Raw genomic sequence first — 19845 nt, forward strand, 5'->3', positions numbered from 1 at the left:
ATCAGCAAACTTGCTGATAGTACACTCAATTTCCTCTCCTAAATCGTTGATGTGGCACTTCAGGAGATGTTTTAGTGTTAGGGTGGTGTAGGGCTGTAGGTTGGACTTGATGATTTTAAGGTCCTTTCCAACCTTTATGATTCTATGATCCTAGTGAACAAGCTAGACACGGTGCCTTCATTACATGCAAAAGTTTTCTGGCAGGTCACTTGGTGAAGTCCTGACACCTCCTTCCCTGCCCCATAATGAAATTCTACTGTTGTTCTCACGGTTACCCCCTCAGTGAGAGGACTATCATCCTTTCAGAGTGGGGAAATGTCAGTGCTTTAATAATGATGGATTAAATCTGGCTGAGCACTAGTAATCCCAGTCTCACTGGTGCTTCCTTCCCTATCTGGCAGCGTTCACAGCAGGAGCATCCAGCTGCTATTTTCAGCACAAGCCACCTCAGTGCTTTAAACCAGAACGTGAGCCATGCCTGCCTCACATCTGCCTTTTCCTGTTGCTAAAGTTTAAGGACTTCTTTCCCTTTTCCCTCCCAGGCTCATGCTGGGGTGGAAGGGCAGCAACCTTGAATGGTTTTTCCCCAGGTGGAAGGATGCTGGTTGCCATTCCTCACTGTTGAACTACACGTTTCACCTCTCCTCAGCTCAGTTGTGAATTCAGCTTGAGCTACACAGAGGGCCACTTTCTGTTCATAGGAATAAAGGCAAGAGTCATCTTCTCCTCCCCATAATTCAGTCCTTTTGCGCAGTAAAATGTTCCTAGCTGAAAAGGAAACAACTGTGTGGATTTCAGTGACACAGTCCTGATCTTCAAGCTGTGGCAGAAATGACTGCAATACAGAGCAGTATTTGCTTTGGAGGGCCATCTTTCACCTGGTCTCCTCAGAAAATGAGATTTATATGATTTCACTGGGTGGTTCTTCTGGTTCTCTGCAATAACTTCTTTAATAGGGACTGAAAGACTCCCAAGAAAAGTACATTACAGTACCTTTCATGGCGATAGACACTTAGCGAGTCCCTGAGCAGGGGAGTCCTCAGAGAGGAAGGCATGCAGCACTGAGGGGGCACCGCTTCTTCTTGGGGCTTTTCATGCCCAGCAGCACACACCTCTCCAGATGTGTACCTTGCGGTGTCCATTGCCCCTTCAGGGTATCATAGAATCATAGAAGGTTTAGATTGGAAAAGTCCTTTATAATTGTTGAGTCCAGCCATTAAGTTAGCAGTGCCAGGACCCCACCGAACTACGTCCCTCAGCACCTCTTCTACATGTCTTTTAAATACCTCCAGGGATGGTGACTCCACCACTTTCCTAGGCAGCCTGTTCCAATGCTTTATAACCCTTCTCGTGAAGAAATTTCTCCTAACAGGGGACAGGAACAATAAAATGAAAAGCATTTATTTTATAGATAGTTGTGGTTTTTGTCAATCTTTATGTGTGCTGTGCTGTTTACTGGAAGCATGTGTGTCATTTTGCCCAGTGTCCTTTTCCCTTTGGAGAAGGGAGTTCTTACACCCTGCCAATTTTTTTCCTGTAAAAGCTAATAGTAAATTGGCCACTGGTCTCTTAACAGCAGTGGCTTCACATTCTGTAAAGTGGATTATCACACCCAGATGTGTTAGTCTGTGCTTTAGGCTTCTCACCTCCTAACCCAGCTGTGTGCCACTCCTCTACTGCTTACAGAGAAAATACTGACTTGACTAGAAGTCAAAGATTTTATTATTCATTTACCAGTGATGAGGGAGCATGTTAGATTTTGGATAAAAAAGTCCTTAGGATACAAAATACTTTTTTTCATTTTAATCTAGTAATCTGAGATTAGAATTACGCCCTAAAATTCTAAACTGTCTTGACTTGAAGCAATACAAGTAAATGTTTTCATGGCTGAACAACCAGCTCCACAGGTAGCTTTAAGAATTTAATTTATCGTCCTTGTGTCTCACCGTATATTTCCATCTATTCTAGCTCTCTTCCCTAACTATAAGAAAAGACAAATCATGCCACAATTTAAACAATAAGACTCAAATCCCTCATCTCTTATGTGCATCTGTGGTTCATTTTCCAAACCATTGGCCATCTGCAGAATATCTGGCTCAAAACTCTCTAAAAAAGAGAACGAGTTGTATTTAATTACAGATCTTTAACCTACTATTCTATAGTGGAGTATTTCCAGTTATATGACCAGAAACACAATAGCTATCTTAAATTGGAAAAGGTGCAAATCTGTGTATATAATTAGAGAAATAATAGTAATTAAGTTTTGGAATCTTTTTTTTTTTTTTTCTTTTAGCTGTACAAGGATCAGGTCTTATCTTTAGAACCGTGGAAGTTACTTTACATAAAGAGGGGAACACTTTCGGATTTGTAATAAGAGGTGAGTTATTAAATTTGAACTGTATGTATTTTCTAAATCAGAAAAAAAAGCAGCAAGTATTTATGACACTAAGAAATCATTTCAGGATTTATGTCTTATAGTTTGTAAAGATCTCTGTGATTTATGTATTACTTTTTCCACACATTCATGTACTGCTGTTACGAACCACTCTACTTTTTTGTTTATGGCAGAACAATAATTAATCAACTATGCCAAGAACATGGCAAACTCTCTTTTACGTAAGACCAGATTCTCCTTCCACTGAAATCAGCAGCAAGACTGTAGTTCTTAAAAAAGATTTACATATTATTTGTATAAATTAGGTATGAACTCTGATTAATCATGCTGATAGTCTGTGTGGTACAACGGAAGTATTATCACTGACTTAGAGAACAGAAGAAAACATGCAGCTGTTAAATAATATGCCTCAATAATCAATTATTAGTTTCTTCAGAGAAAACTGGTTTTTTATTTAATCTATTAATTCCTTGGTGGCCACTCATTATTCTGAGTATATATGAAGTATGCATGTGTTTTCCTGTGTGCAGATGTTGCAGAAGAGTAAGTTTTCACGCAGATCAGATTTGCGTAGATCAGAGTAGAGGTTCTAAGCAAAGAATGTGTGTTTATTAAGAATCACTGTAGAAATGTTTTATAAATAATAATCTATACCATGCAGTATATTAATTTTATTTAAGATAAAATTCATTGGAGGTTCATATGGCTTGGCTATTTTTTGATCCTTTTAGCCCATCTCTAAGTGTGCATGCTGCAAGATTTAGGAATGAGCTTTCATAAAAAGCATAAAATGAAGGTGTGCTTTCTCTCACTTTTCCCTTTCTAGGTGGAGCACACGATGACAGAAATAAATCTCGTCCTGTTGTAATAACATGTGTTAGACCTGGAGGGCCTGCTGACAGGTACAATTCATCTTTCTCTAGAGTGCATGTGAAAAAGAAATGGAGAAAAGTGAATTATTTGGGACAGAAGTTAGGGTTTGGACTGAAGCAGATATATTCAAACCTGTCCCTTTGAAATTCATGGTTTATGCATTTAATTGTAATAACGAAAAACAGTAATGGGCAATCACAGAGGCTTGGCACGTCATACTGTGTGTGAACTTCAATTTAGTATGTTGCATGTTCCAAGATTTTCCCATTAAACACTTTCAAAAATCAAACTCAATTAGAACAAATGCCTGCAATAGGTCAGAGCACATTTTTTTCAGGCTTCAAACAACTGGTTTAGCTCTAAATTATGCTTTTTATACTCCAGCGCCACAATATTTTTCTCTTGGACTTGAGAAAAATACTGCCATGTGTTTCAGGAGTGTTGTGTTGTTCTTTTAAGATGTGATTTCACACATAACTCCACCCGGACAAGTTCTGAGGTTCAGATTTATGTTTTGGCCCAATGAACGTATCTATATGAATATGTATCTATATGAATAAAGACTACTCACTCTATTTATATGTATGAATTACATTTTCAAAAATGACATGTGTCCTTAAACCATTGAAGAAACTTACAGAGCAACTTCTTTAAAGCAGGCTGATTTTCTGTAGCCTTTGTTGACATTTTTGACCTTGGAAATATTAATTGAGAACCAAACATTTCAACAGAGCGTTTGTGTCTTGTCTCTCCCTTTCTTCCCACCCTCATCCCCTTGCCTGCCTTGTTTTTCTCCCTGATTTTCAAGCTGACAATGTTAGTACTTAATTTCTGTTATAATTCTGAATATGTTATGAGATACGCCTAGGAGACGATGTGCATTTATAGCCAAATTATCTTTAGGTAGGAAGAAAAAGAAAATGGAATTATCCAACTAAGTGGTATTTTGGGAAGAAAATCAGTAAATGGACATTGATATTTTGCCATCTGTTTCCACACCCGTGTGTTTGCACCTTGAATTTAGTTTTAAGAAAATATCTGGGGAGGAGGTGTTTATGTATGTTTATGTTGTGTGGACAAGGCAGAAAGAAAGCATATGTTGAAGCAGAAGCTATACTTAGTTGCAGTCTAACCGACTTGATTATTTAGCTCTGCATTACGCCATTTTCCAGTCGCTGACTTTCCAATTAAAGCAATTTCCTTTCCACTGCGCCTTCTGAACGTTCTCACCATCAAACTAAATGTTAAGTGTTAAGGCAAGAGGGATGGATGTCAGAGAGGGTGCGAGATAACCGCTTTGCATAAAAGATCCAGATCCAGATCAATTTATCTTATATTAATAAAGATCACTCCTTTAATCTCCCTTCAGAGAAGGCACAATCAAACCTGGGGACAGGCTGCTGAGTGTCGATGGGATCCGACTGCTCGGAACGACACACGCTGAAGCCATGAGTATTCTCAAACAATGCGGCCAGGAAGCGACTCTGCTGGTTGAATACGATGTCTCGGTGATGGGTAGGTTGAGAAGTGGGGCTTTGGTTCTGGAAACCATCTGTGATGGTTTGCTACCTGTTCATGATGAGCTATTTTAGAAGTGTTTTAGCTATTTTAGACCTGTTACGCTCCTGGTACCACTGCTGTTCCCTTCTGCACCATATCATTAATCTCGAGTTCATGAGGAGGTGAGCGGCATTTTCCTGTAATTTAGTATTCTGACATTTCGTGGTTTGTAGAGTGAAACCATAGTGTGGATTCTAGCAAAGTAACTTTTCCAGTGACTAGTTTATAATAAAGGTTAATGAAGTGTCAGCATTTCTGTGTCACATGAAAGAGGGGTTTACTTGCTCTTACAAGAATTCTTTTGCCTTTTGCCAGTGCTGCTACGTGGCCAAGACATTGTTAAAAAGTCAGAAAACAGCCACATAGAAAAGAACGAAGAAGAGAAAATTTGTTAAGAAATTCAGAGGTGGCAAATCATGCCTTGAAAATAAGCTTAGGCTTTATAGAAACTTGGATTGAACTCACTGAAGATATGGGAGGTTTTTGGACAGTCAATGCGAGCAGATGATTTTTCACAACAGATTTGAGATTGAGTTATTTTCATTTGTTTTGGAAGGTGTCGTATCCCCTCCATTTTTGCAAGATACAGAAAATTCATAGCAATGAAAAATGGAAATACTCACCAGTCAGACTAAAATATTTCTCCTCTGTTTGGAAATCTTTCTCTTCTTTTCCTCCCTAGTTCCACAGTTAGATTTCTAGCCCAGCAGTAAAGCAGCCTCACAGGAATTTGTGAAATAGCACTGCCAAACTTCAAAGCCTTGGGAAAGATTAATACTTAGAAGAATGATGACAGATATTTGTTTGTTCTGGAACAGCCCTCTTTGTTCTTCCCCAAAACACAGATTTATTTTGGTTTTTTATTATAATATATATATCTGTTTAATTAACTATCAAGAATGGAGTGACAGGTTTGCACGGTGTCTGGCAGGCGTGCTGGACAGTCGTGCAAGGTTCACGTCCGGAAAGGTGGAGACAGCTCAGCATCTGGGCAGGAACCTCTCATGTGGAAAATGGAAATGCAAGTGATCTTGTAACCCAAATAGAACTAGAGTTTCAGCGTTTTCATTTTATTTATCATTTTTCTTTGGAATATGATGGATGATCAAAGCTTACCTATCATCACAGTTAAAAGCAGATTCTTTATACTCCACTTTCTCTAAGACCAAGATCTCATTGAAAAAAAGAACCCCTGGCTTTAGATAGACAATATTTCCATGATACTTTCATTTCAGAGAAAACTGTCATCCCAATTCTCCTATATACCCCTGGGAGGGAACCAGCCTTAGTTTCACTGAGCATCTTTTAGAAATCTGTGCAGGTTTGTGTGAGGACAAGACCACAGGATGAGAAACTCTGATGTGCTCTAAATGGCAGGTTGTTCAAGGCAGGAACCTTCTTTTCAGTGTTATCTGGATGTAGCTCAGTGCAGCAGGGTACAGAACTTCACTGGAAATTGCAGGCTTATAACTGTACAGGCAGTACCCACCAGCCGGTCCCTTCGTGTCATTCTCTCTCTGAATAAACTCTACTGTTTCTCTTTTGTTCTCAGCAACAAATCTGGATTTATTGTTCCTACTTTCCTGGCAATTAATGTGTTATCCTATAGAAACTTGAGGTAGAAGAACCTGAAATTTGTAGAGTCAGGAAGAAGGAAGGAAAAAGAGAATCAAACACGGGGAAATGTATGGGATGGTGGTCCTGCAGTGTTTGCGAGAAGAAATAAGGAGCGATCCAGTAGGCTCTCTTTTTAATGAATTACGAATTTGTTAGATTTTATCTAGCCTCCAGTAGGTTTTGATTTTTCTTCCAATTTGCGTGTACCCTGCATAATTTTCTGGCAGTGGTGTGAAAAGTTTTGTTGGGAAGTTTTCTTTGCTTTTTGTAGTTATGCTACAACCATGAATGTATGCTATGACATACAAAGGCTGAAAATCGCTTGCCCATATCTATTGATTCCTAGATTATGAAAACAGTGATGATTTGAATCTTCACTTCTGCTCGAGAGCAGTGAAGTCAAAGTCTGGAGTAACATGAAAGGAAAGATATGAGCCATGAAGATAAATTTAAGAATTACAGAAATTCTACTTTTTTTTCCCCCAACTCTTATATTACCCACAAGAAAAGCTATTTGTAATGCCACCTCAGGGTTGATGTGAATATGAAAATGAGCTAAAACAAGAGGAGTAAGTTCAATCATCAATAACTGATGTTTGAAACTAGTTTAGTAGGCTAGCATGCTGAAAGGGGACAACAATCCAAAAGTTATTTAAAAGTCTGTTGGATTCTATAGGGTCCTGCCAGTTTAAACTTTAAGTAGAATATCTTACTCCTAGAGATATAATTGGGCCATTACACACTTTAATATCTTCTGTTAGCAGATGGTTATATCCTGTAGCATTCCATGTGGCCAGAACTGGAAAAAGCCATAAAATATATTTTGATAGCATGAAATTGGAACTTGATTTGAAAAGGTTACACTGGATGAAGAAAATAATCCTTGACTATTTTTCAGCTACAGTCCTGTAGCATGTAACTGACTTTTTATACTCCTGTAAGCATAAACTGTTTCAAAGGTGCTATATTTCTTGAAATTTACTTCCTTCGCCTGAAGTCTTCAAGAGGTCACCTGGGAAACTTGTACATTTTATTGTTTCTGGAACCTAGACAAACTGGAGTAAAAAAAATCATCAAGGGTTTCTGTGCAGGATAATTAAGTGTGTATATAATGTAGGAGATGTGGCTAGTCCTACTGAACTCTCTGGGGTTACACTTGTGCTTGCTTAAATACATCCTGAAGTATCCTGCTCAGCTGGGTCCTAGGAAATAAACTTGTCAATTCAGCTTCTTGGAAGAGATGCTATTAGGTTGTTAGCTTTTTTTTTTTTAATTCCCTCTGCGGAAATTGTTTCCAGGTTGATGTGTGGAGTGTACTGATGTATAGTTTTAAAGAGGCTCTGAAATAATAGGAGTTTGGAAATACCAGGCTAATCCTTGATTAGGAAAACATAATTTCTGAGAAAATATTATATAAACTGATAAAATTTATATCTGAAGTTGTGGAAGTAACAATCTTCCAAATGTCATTCTGTTTTCCAGAACACCTCCTCTGATTGCGAAGCAATGTGACTGCTTATAATCCTTGTTGATTTTACAGGAAGCAACCTCCAGTATTTAGTTTTGTGAGGCTTTAATAACGCTGCACTTCAGTGTCTGCAGAGGCGATGGATACAATGACTTGCCCTACATACAACTGTGTGGAAGTAACGTTAACTTTGTGGGCTTTATCACTTCTCTTTGTAATCCTTACATCTGAAGTGTCCAACCTTTATGGTGATGTGGATCCCCTATCTTCATCTGTCGGAGCAGAGGCAAGGTGGTGGCTAGCAGTGACTTGCTGCCACCACCAAAATAATTTTGCTGCTTAAATCTTTTCCTGCAGAAACCAAATAGCAAGTATTAATTCCCATCTGTAAACTTAAGTTGGGAAGACTGAAGTTCTCACTGTTTGACACTGGTGTGGGTGAAGTGACCTGATGAGCTGTTCATAGCTTGAAAGCTATAGGTCAGGCATCCTCAGTTAGAGTGAGAATGAGAATTTCAATGCAGTACTAATAACAAGTTGGAAACAGAGATTCACACTGCTCCATCTGAAATGAGAAATAAAAGTTGATCGCTGCATTTATTTGGAAGCGGAGCTGATGCAGTTTCCTTTCAGGTTTTCCAAAATCTGACGTGAGGTTACTGGGCTTTCTGTTGTCCATGTAACTGGGTTGCATCTGCTTGGGTAATCTTCCATACCTACTCTGAAAGGAAGCATTCAGAAAAGTTCAAAGATATGACTACCTTGAGTTTAAATTTTGGTCCATAACACTTTTATGTAAGTCTAGTTCAACAGATTGCTGCTGCTGAACTTTTGAAGAACCTACTTTTTAAATCTTAGATGTTCTTGTTGGGGTCATCTTTCAATCAAGGATTGTAGTTAAACAAAACTGTTTGCTGTTGCCAGGATTTTGGCAGAGAAGTAAGGTTTTGTTAGCTATTTGCACCTGAGAGACACAACATGTTTTCTCTCTCATCTCTTTATTGGATGTTTTTTAGTTCAAACCGCTCAGTGGGCTTCAGGAATGAAGGAACATATTGCACATTCAAATTCTATATGTTTCTCTGGTTTCTTTAACAGTTCTGGCACTTACCTGAGCCAGAATAGATTTGCTGGAATGTGGCACCCTGTAACTGTTCTCTGCAAAACAGATATGGTCAGCTTGTTTTTTAGTCCCAAGCTACCAGAGTGACCCTGACACAGAACTGGTCAACTTTCATCTAGAGCAACACCCTCAATTTCCTGAACCACTGTGTCAGTTTACTACTTATACAATTTTCTAGAAAGGGAATTATTCATCAAGCGTTTGCTAATAAATCTGAGAGCACTTTGACAAACAATTGTCCAAGCCTTTTGCCTCTTTAAGTTCACTCATTAAAAAAAACCCCAGCAAACACACCCAACAAACAAAGAAAAGGCTGTAACGATTTTACTGAGAGTACAGAAATCTGCTTCACCCTTCAGTACTCCTGCCTGACAAGACGAGCACTAGGGAGAGAAAGCTTGTGTAGTTTAAAGATCAGGTGAGGTAATCTGTGATCCATTGTAGACTCTCGATAGTTTGTGCAAGACAAGAAATACAGGAGAAAAAAGATCTTACTGGCTGCCCCTTAAATTTCCCAAAGCACTATCACTCAAGCATATCCAGAGCGTATCAAGCTGTGGAGACCTTTAAGTGGTACAGAGTTTTACAAGACCAAGGAACAGGAGCTCTAGAGACTCCAAGAATAGCCTTGAGATCCTACTAAACTTTATAAATGTTGCAAGACCTTGAAAGTTGAAGGAAAGTCAGGAAGCCTGTAGGATTCCATGCTTCCTTCTTCTTTCTGTTTCTGTATAAACTTAAAATTAACATTTCCTTTGTCTCTTACAAATCTTTGACAGAACAGATAGGTGGTGTACTGTAGCATTTGACTGCAACTGCAAGTTTCCTGGCTGTCACAGAGCAACAGACCTAGATACCTTGAAATCCTAAATATGAATTAGTGACTTAAACCTTTAAGGAACGCATCCTCTCTTATGTTGCTTCACAGACAGATTGAATGAAAATTCATATGCGAAGCAAAGGTCGCGGTATCTGTATCAGTTGAAGTATTACTCTGCTTTAAATACTGCTACACAAACAGATACACAAATTATGCTAGAAAACACTGTTTTAGCTCAGAAAGTTGAATGTGCCAGGTGGGAAATGTCAGGATTGAAATTGTCTGCTCAGCTTCTGTCCAGTTAGGTGTGCATGCAATACAGTCACAAGACCCACAGGAGAGATGATAACCTTTTTATGCTGCTATTCATTTTGAATTTTCTTTCTGTCTTCAGTATGTGACCACAGGCTTATCGAAGGCACTGCCCAGATCCTTGTCTGAATAGCAAGTTAATAATTTCCTGGTGGTTTTTTTCCTGAGGCCCTAATCCTGCCACAGTTTGAGTGCTTCAGGCAATAAGTAGATCTCAAGGAGAAAACCTTCATGTCCCAAGGTCATTCCAGATATATTGGCTCTTTGTTAAGGCAGAAGACGATATAGGCATCTCTCTCTAACAGTCCCAGAAATATCCACTCGCAGATAGATGTACTACTAGGTAAAACATATGGGATTTTTTGTCTCTCCTGGAGGTCAATGCACAATTCGTGTTCACCCTGCACAAACTAGGCAGATATTTAAATCTGTGTGCTGTGGCATGTTAGTTTTTCATCTTACTGTACAAGTTCCTTGTTTATTAGACACACTATTTGTGCTTTCTGCTGTCAGTGCCAGATGCCTGCATCAGGAACATTAGTATGCACTGGCAGTCAGGTGTGGATGTATACAATAAGTAAATTCTTGCTCTGTAGTGCTAGCTTGTTAGGATTTCATCTGGCAAAAGATAGATGTTTTGGGATATGATTTATCCTTGGGACCAAAAGAGGGTTTTTCCTTCAGAGAAGTCTGAGGCTTGTTGGTTTTTATGCTGTTGAGTTTTCTGGCTTTCAGGATTGGATTTTTACAATAGCAAGTGGAAATTATTCCTTTTAACCCTTCATCAAGCATGGCCAGTAGGTCAGGGAAGGTGATTCTGCCCCTCTCTTCTGCTCTGGTGAGACCCCACCTGTTGTACTGCGTCAGCTGTGGAACCCTCAGCACAAGAAGGACATGGACCTGTTGGAGCAGGTCCAGAGGGGGCTGCAAAGATGGTCAGAGGGCTGGAGCACCTCTCCTGTGAGGACAGGCTGAGAGAGTTGAGGTTGTTCAGCCTGGGGAAGAGAAGGGCCTGGGGAGACCTTATTGTGGCCTTCCAGTACCTGAAGGGGGCTGCAGGAAAGCTGGGGAGGGACTGCTTACAAGGGCGTGTAGTGATAGGACGAGGGGCAATGGTTTCTAACTGGAACAGGGTAGATTTAGATTAGACATTAGGAAGAAGTTCTTTACTATGAAAGTGGTGAAACACTGGAATATGTTGCCCAGAGAAGTTGTGGTAGCTGCTTTGAGCAGCCTGGTCTAGTGGGAGATGTCCCGGCCCACGGCAGGGGGGTTGGAACTAGATGATCTTTACGGTCCCTTCCAACTCATACCATTCTATGATTCTATGATCTCTCATGCTGCTACTAAATATGATGTGCTGACTTCACTGACTCTTATTGTGAGCCTATGAGAGGGCTGATACCTGTCAGGCAGGCATCAGTTCCTGCTTGCTTGCTTTAATCTACTCTATTTACCTGGTTTAAAAGGAAGATAAATACCTTTTTAACACCTCTTGAGCAAGCGTGGAAACCTAAGATAAATAAGCATTATGATTTAAAAAAAAGTCCGGCATTTGGGGCTGGCAGACTCAAAACCCAGATCTAGATTCATCAGTGCTTTGTGTGATCAAGAGATACTACTGCTGACTGCTGATGATGAAACAAGAAAATGCTTGCAGTTAGTGACCAGTACAGTTTAAACATCCTTCTCACCCTTTACAGAAATTCTGATACAAAGAGAATCTGGTACTTTAAAGCAGCACTCTAGGGTCTCCTCCATGTTACATGACCTTTCTTGTGGTTCACTCTTTATGTTTTACACACCTGCCACCCAAGTAATCTACTGCTGGCCTTGTAAGAAAATAGTATTTCTCCTTCTGATGAGTCGTATCACTGTGTTGCATAAGCAACTGTCAATTTGTTGTTTCCCAATATTTGTGTGAGCTTATATCTTTAAAAATGTTGACATATTTTTATGTACCATTACCTAGGTTTCTCCTTGGGAAAAACTGTATCTCACATTATGTCTGTATCCAAATAGTTCCTCAAAACAGTGAGAACCATTAAATTGACCAGTATGCTCCCTGTTAGCCAGGTGGTCAGACCAGCTGTACCACACAGTATGTATGTGCTTCCTGGGGACCAGAAAAGACTTGGAAGATATATATGAACAGTGGGTTTAAAAGGTGTTTGCTGACAGCAGAGAACTGTAGAGCTTCAGGATCTCTTGGTCCTTCCTGTACATTTCTGTTCTTTGTTCTTACCCTGGTTTCTAGTTGCATTATTTTTTTCCCAGCAGCTATTTGGTTTTCCCTTTCCTTACTGTCCTAGTTTGAGTCTTCTTTTCTAGAAGGTCCTAAATCCCCAGCATGCTATTCCCTCACCTAACAGCCCAGTTTTTTTCTTCTGTCTTTTGCCAAGTAAAGCTTAGGTAATTTTCCAACACATTGCTCTCACACTGCTGATTTCGCTCCATAAAGGGCTTCTGCAGTTTTTTTGCCTGTCCTTCTTTAGCTCTTTCTCCAGTCCCTGTCTCTTAGCAAACCATTCCCAAGTTTCTTGTACTACAGCTTCTTTTGAGATCAATCACCTGCTCACTTCAGTTCCTCCCCTTCTTGCCCCAGAAGTCCTGCTCTCTCCTTCTCCTGGGTCTTCTCTTGATTCTCCATGCCAGATCTATGCCTACAGATTTTTTGGGGGGAGGAGGAGAGCAGAACAGTATTTTTTTTCCCTAATGATGCTGTCAGGCACAGCTGACCTGTTTCAGCTGAAATAACTAAGGGAAGAAAAAAAAATACAGGCATCATAGGAAAAAATCACACCAAATGTTTGAACCATGGCCAAGCTGTAAGCTCTAAGCAATTAAAATCAGGATGTTTTGATGAGAACATTCTATGATTCCCAAGTATATTTGCCCTGTAGAATTTTTTTTACTTTCTTATCTCCGTCTGGTTATGATTTGTTGCTACAGTTTGATAGCCATGTTGCTAGTAGATGATTACGAAAGGGAGGAGTTGTCATGTTTTAACAAGAATTTCGTAAATCTCACACATACTTCTTTCTTTACAAACTTCTTGATCATCCCTAAAGAGAAATAAATGGAGTTTAGCTGAACCATATAAGTTACAAATTACTCTAACAGGTCCAATTAACATTTCTCTCTAGTGCTTTTGAAACCATGGCCTCATTAAAAGCAGCTTAATAAACATGGCTTTGTATGGCAGAAAAAGCTGTAAAGGTGAAATGAGATGTCCCAGTAACAGAAAACTACAAATACAATCTAATTGTCATAAATAACTAGGAAAGCGTGGGGGGTTATTATCTTCCAAGATCCACTTTGTATATGAAAATATTCTATGTTCTACTTACTGGGCACTGAGAGTAATGAACAAATTTGTCTTCAAGGTCCTATGCTTATATGCAGTTAGTCTAAATAGTGTACAACTGAAAAAAATCAGCATGAAATACCTAATGTATTGCATGATAAGCCTTTATTAAAGTAGAGCCTTCCTAATCTATCCTCCTATCTCCTCACAAAGCACATGGTCTGAATTTTTTAGATGCTAATTCAAGGGTTTGGATGCTCAAATGGAAGCAGCCTCTGCCTATTAAGGATAGGCTGTTGTGCTTCTTTTAGTAAGCATTTAAAAACAAATGATTGACAAATCTTTCCACTTTACATGAGGGCTATCCAGGTGTGCCATGAAATGCAGCATGAAAAAGAGCTGTCATGTCTACTAGATGCTCATACCTCTGGTCAGCTGGAAGTTAGTCAAGCTACCTTTCAATCAGTTGGCTTATCTGTTACTGACCGTGCTGGTGAACAGCAGATTGACAAGGATAATGAGGTATCCTGGTTTATGCTGGTCTGGAAAAAAAAAATTTGCACAGGTAGCCGAAGTGTGCAGGTGTGAAAGTTTTACAAAGAGGATGATAATTAAGCTTCTTGGAGATTAAAGGATCTTCTGCATGTGACATGCAATTCAATGAAAGAGAAACTCTGTAATCAGAAAAAATCCAATTAAAAAATTCAGCTTTGGATCTGATTTAGTGGCATTGCAGTCATCCGAGAGACTGAGGAATAAGGGACAGATTTGGTTTTCTTTATGTTAGAGAGAACTTGGGCTATAACCCCAGAAGCTGTCTTTAAAAGGGCCTATCTTTAAGGAAATAAAAGCAGCAGCAAAGGCTCCATTCCTACCTCCATTCCAGGGAGAGGAAAACACTAAATATTTCCCGAGACTTTCCCTGAGCGAGGTGTTTAAAAAACCTGGAGTCAAAGTACTCTCTTCTCTTGACTTTTTTTTCATTGGTATGATACATCCAGACAGTGCCTGACAAGTTAGGCCAAGGGGAGAAAACCCAAGAATCCCTGGAACACCTGTACTGGGCATAAACTAAGAGGTTAAACTAGGATGCAGTAGGGCACATTTTCATCCCTTGACACTAAGGTTCAAGGTTCATTCATCATTTTCCAGAACATTTATGCTGGAAAAGGATGGATTTTAAAGTATGACTGGGTTTGGGTATTTTGCCTAAATATGAACTCTCTCAATTTGCACTGGTATTCTAGTGCAAAATTGGTGTGAAAGAGATCTGAAGGACATTCTGTGAGATTGCACTATGTAGTATTGAGCACATGGGAGATGCAGCCTGCTCAGAGAAGACAATACTAAGGCCTGTGAGCTGGAAATGTAGGGTAGGGAAAAAATCTACATCTAAGCTGAGTGAGTTTATCTTTAGATCAACATAGATACTCAAAGGTAATTGCATCAGTGCCAGTCAGAGCCACATCTTGCAGCCTGATCTTGTTGCACTGAAATATCCTTCTGATGGTGTTACTCAGCTGTACAATGAGTGAAATGTTCTCTGTGCATTTGCTATTCAAACCACATTCCCCTACAGTAATTTTAAACACCCGTAATAACCTGTCTTTTCATGTTTTTCCTAAATGTTTGGTTACCACACCTTGATCATTTTGTAGCCGATGAACTCAGTGGTTTGGGGGAACAGTAGTGATAAAAATTGCTATGTGTCTTAGTCTGTGTTCAGCCAAAAATACCATTGGATTTTTTTTTTTTAATCAATTCATTGGTGACTCGCATTAGTGGTGTTTGACCTTCTGTGAGTCTCATGATTTTAATTTGTAAGGAAACTGTCCGGTATATTCTGTCTGTTACTATTGATTGGTCATGTTGCTATTTCAGTGTAGATCCTAGAGGACCCTAACAAAATGATGTTTCTGTGATAATTGAACACAATTTGAAATAAACCAAAGGCAAGCACCTGACTGCAGGTTTCACTTAAATCTTCCCTATTTTCTTCCTGGAGGAGGAGAAGAGGGTGGCAGTGATTTTATGAAGAGTACTTATCTAGACCATTCACTGGTTTCATCTTTAATTGCAATTCTGACACTAGCAGAAAAGTCATGGCTCACTGCAGCCGAAAAAAAGAATGCTGAGCCCTCCTGAAGAGATAAGTAATGAAGGATATGACAACTTCCCAAGGTTACAGGTAAAGCTGTGGCAAGCTGAGGTTTCTTCCTTTCTCTTATGTGCCTCCAGATATTTCTTCCCTGGCTGATAAAATTGCATTTTTACATGCAGAACCCACACCGGTATAAAAGCACACTTTCTTGGAAGCGAGTCAAGTCATGTGGTGACCCAGACCCTCAGGTTACCTGCATGGAATTGGAAGCAGAGGAGAGTTTTACAAATAGATGAAATTGGCTGTAGGGCATCAGAGGCAATGAGGCTCTGGGGAGGAAAGGGACAGATAGTGGGGGAACAGAGATGGAGATGCTAATGAGAAAGAAAGGGCTTTCTGGGGTAAGATTTTCTATTGTATTGCACACAAGCATCTATAACCTATATTGCCTCTGAATTACAGGGTTAGTTTCACTTTTTTCTGGCAGATAATCCACAGGTTATATACATGAAAAGATGGTAATATATACACCTTGAGGCAGAGCTTTGGTGTTAAGTTACTCAGGAAGTCTCTCAACACTTTCTTTAAAAACACCTAGTTGGATTTTTCTTTATGCTTTATTTTATATCTAAAAGCAATTGCTGATTCAGGTCATCTTGCCTGAGTTCTTAATTGAAATCTAAAGGCTTCAAGCAGCTTAAATTAAGAAGGAAAAAAACTACCTGGACTGCAGACACACTGAGCCTGTGGTTTCCTCTCTGTCATTAATATGATTTTGGCACAACATCCCCCATAGCTACAAAGAATATCTAAACTAAACTCTCCCTACAGTTCCTCCTGCCATTTTCTGTCTCAGGGAGGCCACCGGCCTCTTCTAACTAGCCATTGTTATTCGCATTTAACTACCTCATATTAATATAAATGCTTAATTCAGACATTAAATACCCTGCTACTACATTTTTAGCTAAACGTATTCCTTTATCTTGATTGTTGAATGTGCTCTGCTAGGTGATTCTCTCCACAGAATTTAGTCGGTTTTGCATGCACTTGAAGCTGCATCTAATCCCTAACCACAGCAGTGCTGCAATGTGCTGTCATCTGAAGCATTTAGGACGAGAGCAAGAACTATCTTGGGCAGCCGTCATGTGCTTTTCATGAAGTTAGCCAAGGCCTGGTCCAAGCCTGTCTGACTCAGTGGGAAGAGTCTTATTGATTTCAGTTGGGATTTAAAATAGGAGCGAAAGGAGAAGAATCTAGCTCCTGTCTTATATTCAAAGAGCTTTGCTCGTAGGGAAATAAATAGCAGAGCTGTGCTTCTTTGCTACCCTCCTCAGTTCTCACCAAATGGACGCTCAGTTTATACCTACCAAAAACGTCTTCTGCCAGCGTAAAAGTCTTCTAATTTAGAAGTGTTTGCGCCACTAAAGCAATGTTTTGTTTCAGTGCCAGCATAAGAGCATCTACTTCAGGGACTCTACAGCCAATTCAAGTCTGAAGTGTAGAAAAGATGCATATTACAAGGATGTAACTCTGATGCAGATAATTTAAAAACAGTGCCATTTACACTGTTTATTTGCACCAAGTTACCACTCACTGCTCTGCTGTCCGTGAGTGAAAAGAGAACATGCCATGCCCATTTTCTCTTCACCCCTTTGCTAGGATAGTTCTCTTCTGGTACTTCAGCACTCGCATAGGAACAGGGTGTACATGCCTGAAATTACCAGTTTTGTGGTAAGATTGTCCCACTTTGGATCTAGATTACAGCAAAAGCCTCCACCCTCAAGCATGCTAGAGAAACTCTTAGATGAACAGCCACCATGTATTTTTGGCTTTCACACGTGTCCTCCTTTGAGTGCACCAGGATAGTTGTTCTCTGGAGCTGTCTGGCACAGGTGGCAGTCACAATGGGGCAGGAGGGGACAGCTGTACGTATGGGGAGGAGAGAGTGGGTCAGGTCAGAGAATCAGAATGTCTGGGGTTGGAAGGGCCCTTGAAAGATCATCTAGTCCAACCCCCCTGCCAAAGCAGGATCCCCTAGGGCGGCCACACAGGAATGCATCCAAGTGGGTTTTGAAAGTCTCCAGAGAAGGAGACTCCACAACCTCCCTGGGCAGCCTGTGCCAGTGCTCTGTCACCCTCACAGTGAAAAAGTTTTTCCTGATGTTTTTGTGGAACCTCCTGTGCTCCAGCTTGTATCTGTTGCCTCATGTACCGTCTTTGGACATCACTGAGAAGAGCCTGTCTCCATCTTCCTGATGCTCACCCTTTCCATATTTATAAACACTAATAAGGTCACCCCTCAGTCTCCTCCAAGCTAAAGAGACCCAGCTCCTTCAGCCTTTCCTCAGAAGGGAGATGTTCCACTCCCTTCACCATCTTTGTGGCTCTGCACTGGACTCTCTCAAGCAGTTCCCTGTCCCTCTTGAGCTGAGGGGCCCAAATGGACCAGTCACAGTGTCACTTCCTGTGGTGCTCAGTATATAAGGGCCCCTAAGAAGAGCCTGGGAGCCTTTAGTGCCTGCTGTGCTGGAAGGATTGTCATGGGCTGTTTATCGCTCCCTGTGCTCCTGGTGTTGCCACCTCCAGTTTTCTTGCTGCAGAAGATATTTACATACTTGTATGTAGTCCAACATCCTCTTTGTTATTGTCAGTATTATTTGCTATTTCATTAAACTGGTTCAAATTTTTTTTCAACCGTGAAGTCTCTCTCCCTGGTTCTCCTGTTACGCTCCCCTGGAAGGGTGGTTGGGAGATCACAGAGAGAGCGTCTGTCAGAGTTTAGGGGCCAGCCCAGCCCTAAACTTCAAAAGACAGAAATTGGCTCCCAATGTGGGGCAATGAAGAATTTCATATTTTCATGAATTTGTAGTTTAATATTTCCATATTTAATTTTTCATTTGAAAGGTTGTAAAAAACAATAATTTTATGGTTTTAAGTGAAATATTACACTATGACCACAGAGACTTCTGTTTACAGTCAATTGTGAAGTTGCTCACTAACCTGTCATATATGTTATTATATTATCTAGGCCTTCCTAATGTGTTTTTATGGTTTCTTGGTCAGAAGCATTGGGCACTTGGTCAGTTTTCTGTTGTGTTTAACACCACTGATCTCTTCTGAAATAAGCTGGATAGTGGTTTTATGTGGACACCTTGGGCACTGTCTGCTAAATCTTACCGCTAGTAATATTTCCAATCTTTCCGTGGGACATTGTGCTTCTTTTCACCAAACTGACTCCGTCAGAGTTTGGGAGTTCTGGAAATTGTTTTCCCCGTTTCAGTTTGCTAAATTTGTTATTGATTATCACTAATATGTTGCAGGACAGCATACCAGACCAGATTTCAAATATTAGCATGTGATGTTACAAATCATGGCAAGGCCTTGGTGCTGCTGGTCTGTCTCGGTGCATTCTGCCACTCTTTAGTTGGGTATGAAATGTGGGAAAAGTATCAGCTGCCATAAAAAGAAAGAGCTGCAAAGGAAAAGCAAAGAAGAAAGAATGTGGCTTTTCTCTGCTTCTTTATGATCCCACTTGCAGGAGGAATGACTTTTTCAAGATTTCTGTAAACTGCCTCATCGTTAAACCCATGTTTTAAGAACAATGAGAACTTCAGCTGTTTATACTAAGGTTTTTCTTGTGGCAGACTACCTAAGTCTGCATTTCTTTTTTTTTTTTTTTCCCTAAGCATTTACAGGCAGGATTGTTCAGCAATTTGCAGGAATGAGTTTAGAGACAGTTATTTTGCCTATGGTGAGAAATTTGGAGAGACTTTTCTTTGTGAAGATGTGTCTTTTTGAAGTGCTGGAACATGGGCATGCAATTCAGTAGGTACTGGCTGAGGGAGAGAGAACCCTTTTCAGGAAACTCTTCAGCTTATGCCAGTGAAAATCTACCCAGACTTAGCCACATTTGTAAGTTTTTGAAGGGAGACAGCTCAGTGTGCTCAGGAGAAGCAGCCTTTTGTGATGACTTTTCCAAAAGACTTTGTCTATATTAGGGAAAGTTTTTTCTTGTCTTTGCTAAGTTCCTTTCAGCTCAGCTCCTCAGGGATGGGAAATGCAAGAATTAAAGATGCTCGTGCAGCCTTACACAGATGCCTTGGAGCATATGTGTTATGATACAGATTTTAATTGGGATCATTGCATATGTTTTTCCTTCATCAGTCACCTGCTGCGTAGTGCAAAGTGATGTGAAAAACAGTCAAATAAGAGGAATGTTCTAAGGAGTAGCTTGTCTCGTCTTGTTGATGCCTAAACTAGGGCAGGTGA

General features: G+C 40.1%; 1 protein-coding gene across 1 annotated transcript in view; it reads left to right on the forward strand.

Moving 5' to 3' along the window:
• Positions 1–2293: 2293 nt before the first annotated feature.
• The window catches only part of LOC104275647 (glutamate receptor-interacting protein 1), a gene marked incomplete at both ends in the record, with an annotated part of 44109 nt that continues 26557 nt past the window's right edge, over positions 2294–19845 (forward strand). The window contains 3 exons of the mRNA XM_009871660.1: positions 2294–2377; positions 3222–3297; positions 4638–4783. Coding sequence (XP_009869962.1) covers positions 2294–2377; positions 3222–3297; positions 4638–4783 — 306 coding nt within the window. The remainder of the gene's footprint in view (positions 2378–3221; positions 3298–4637; positions 4784–19845) is intronic.

This window comes from Apaloderma vittatum, unplaced genomic scaffold (assembly GCF_000703405.1).
Source record: "Apaloderma vittatum isolate BGI_N311 unplaced genomic scaffold, ASM70340v1 scaffold5056, whole genome shotgun sequence".
NCBI classification, from domain to species: Eukaryota; Metazoa; Chordata; class Aves; order Trogoniformes; family Trogonidae; genus Apaloderma; species Apaloderma vittatum.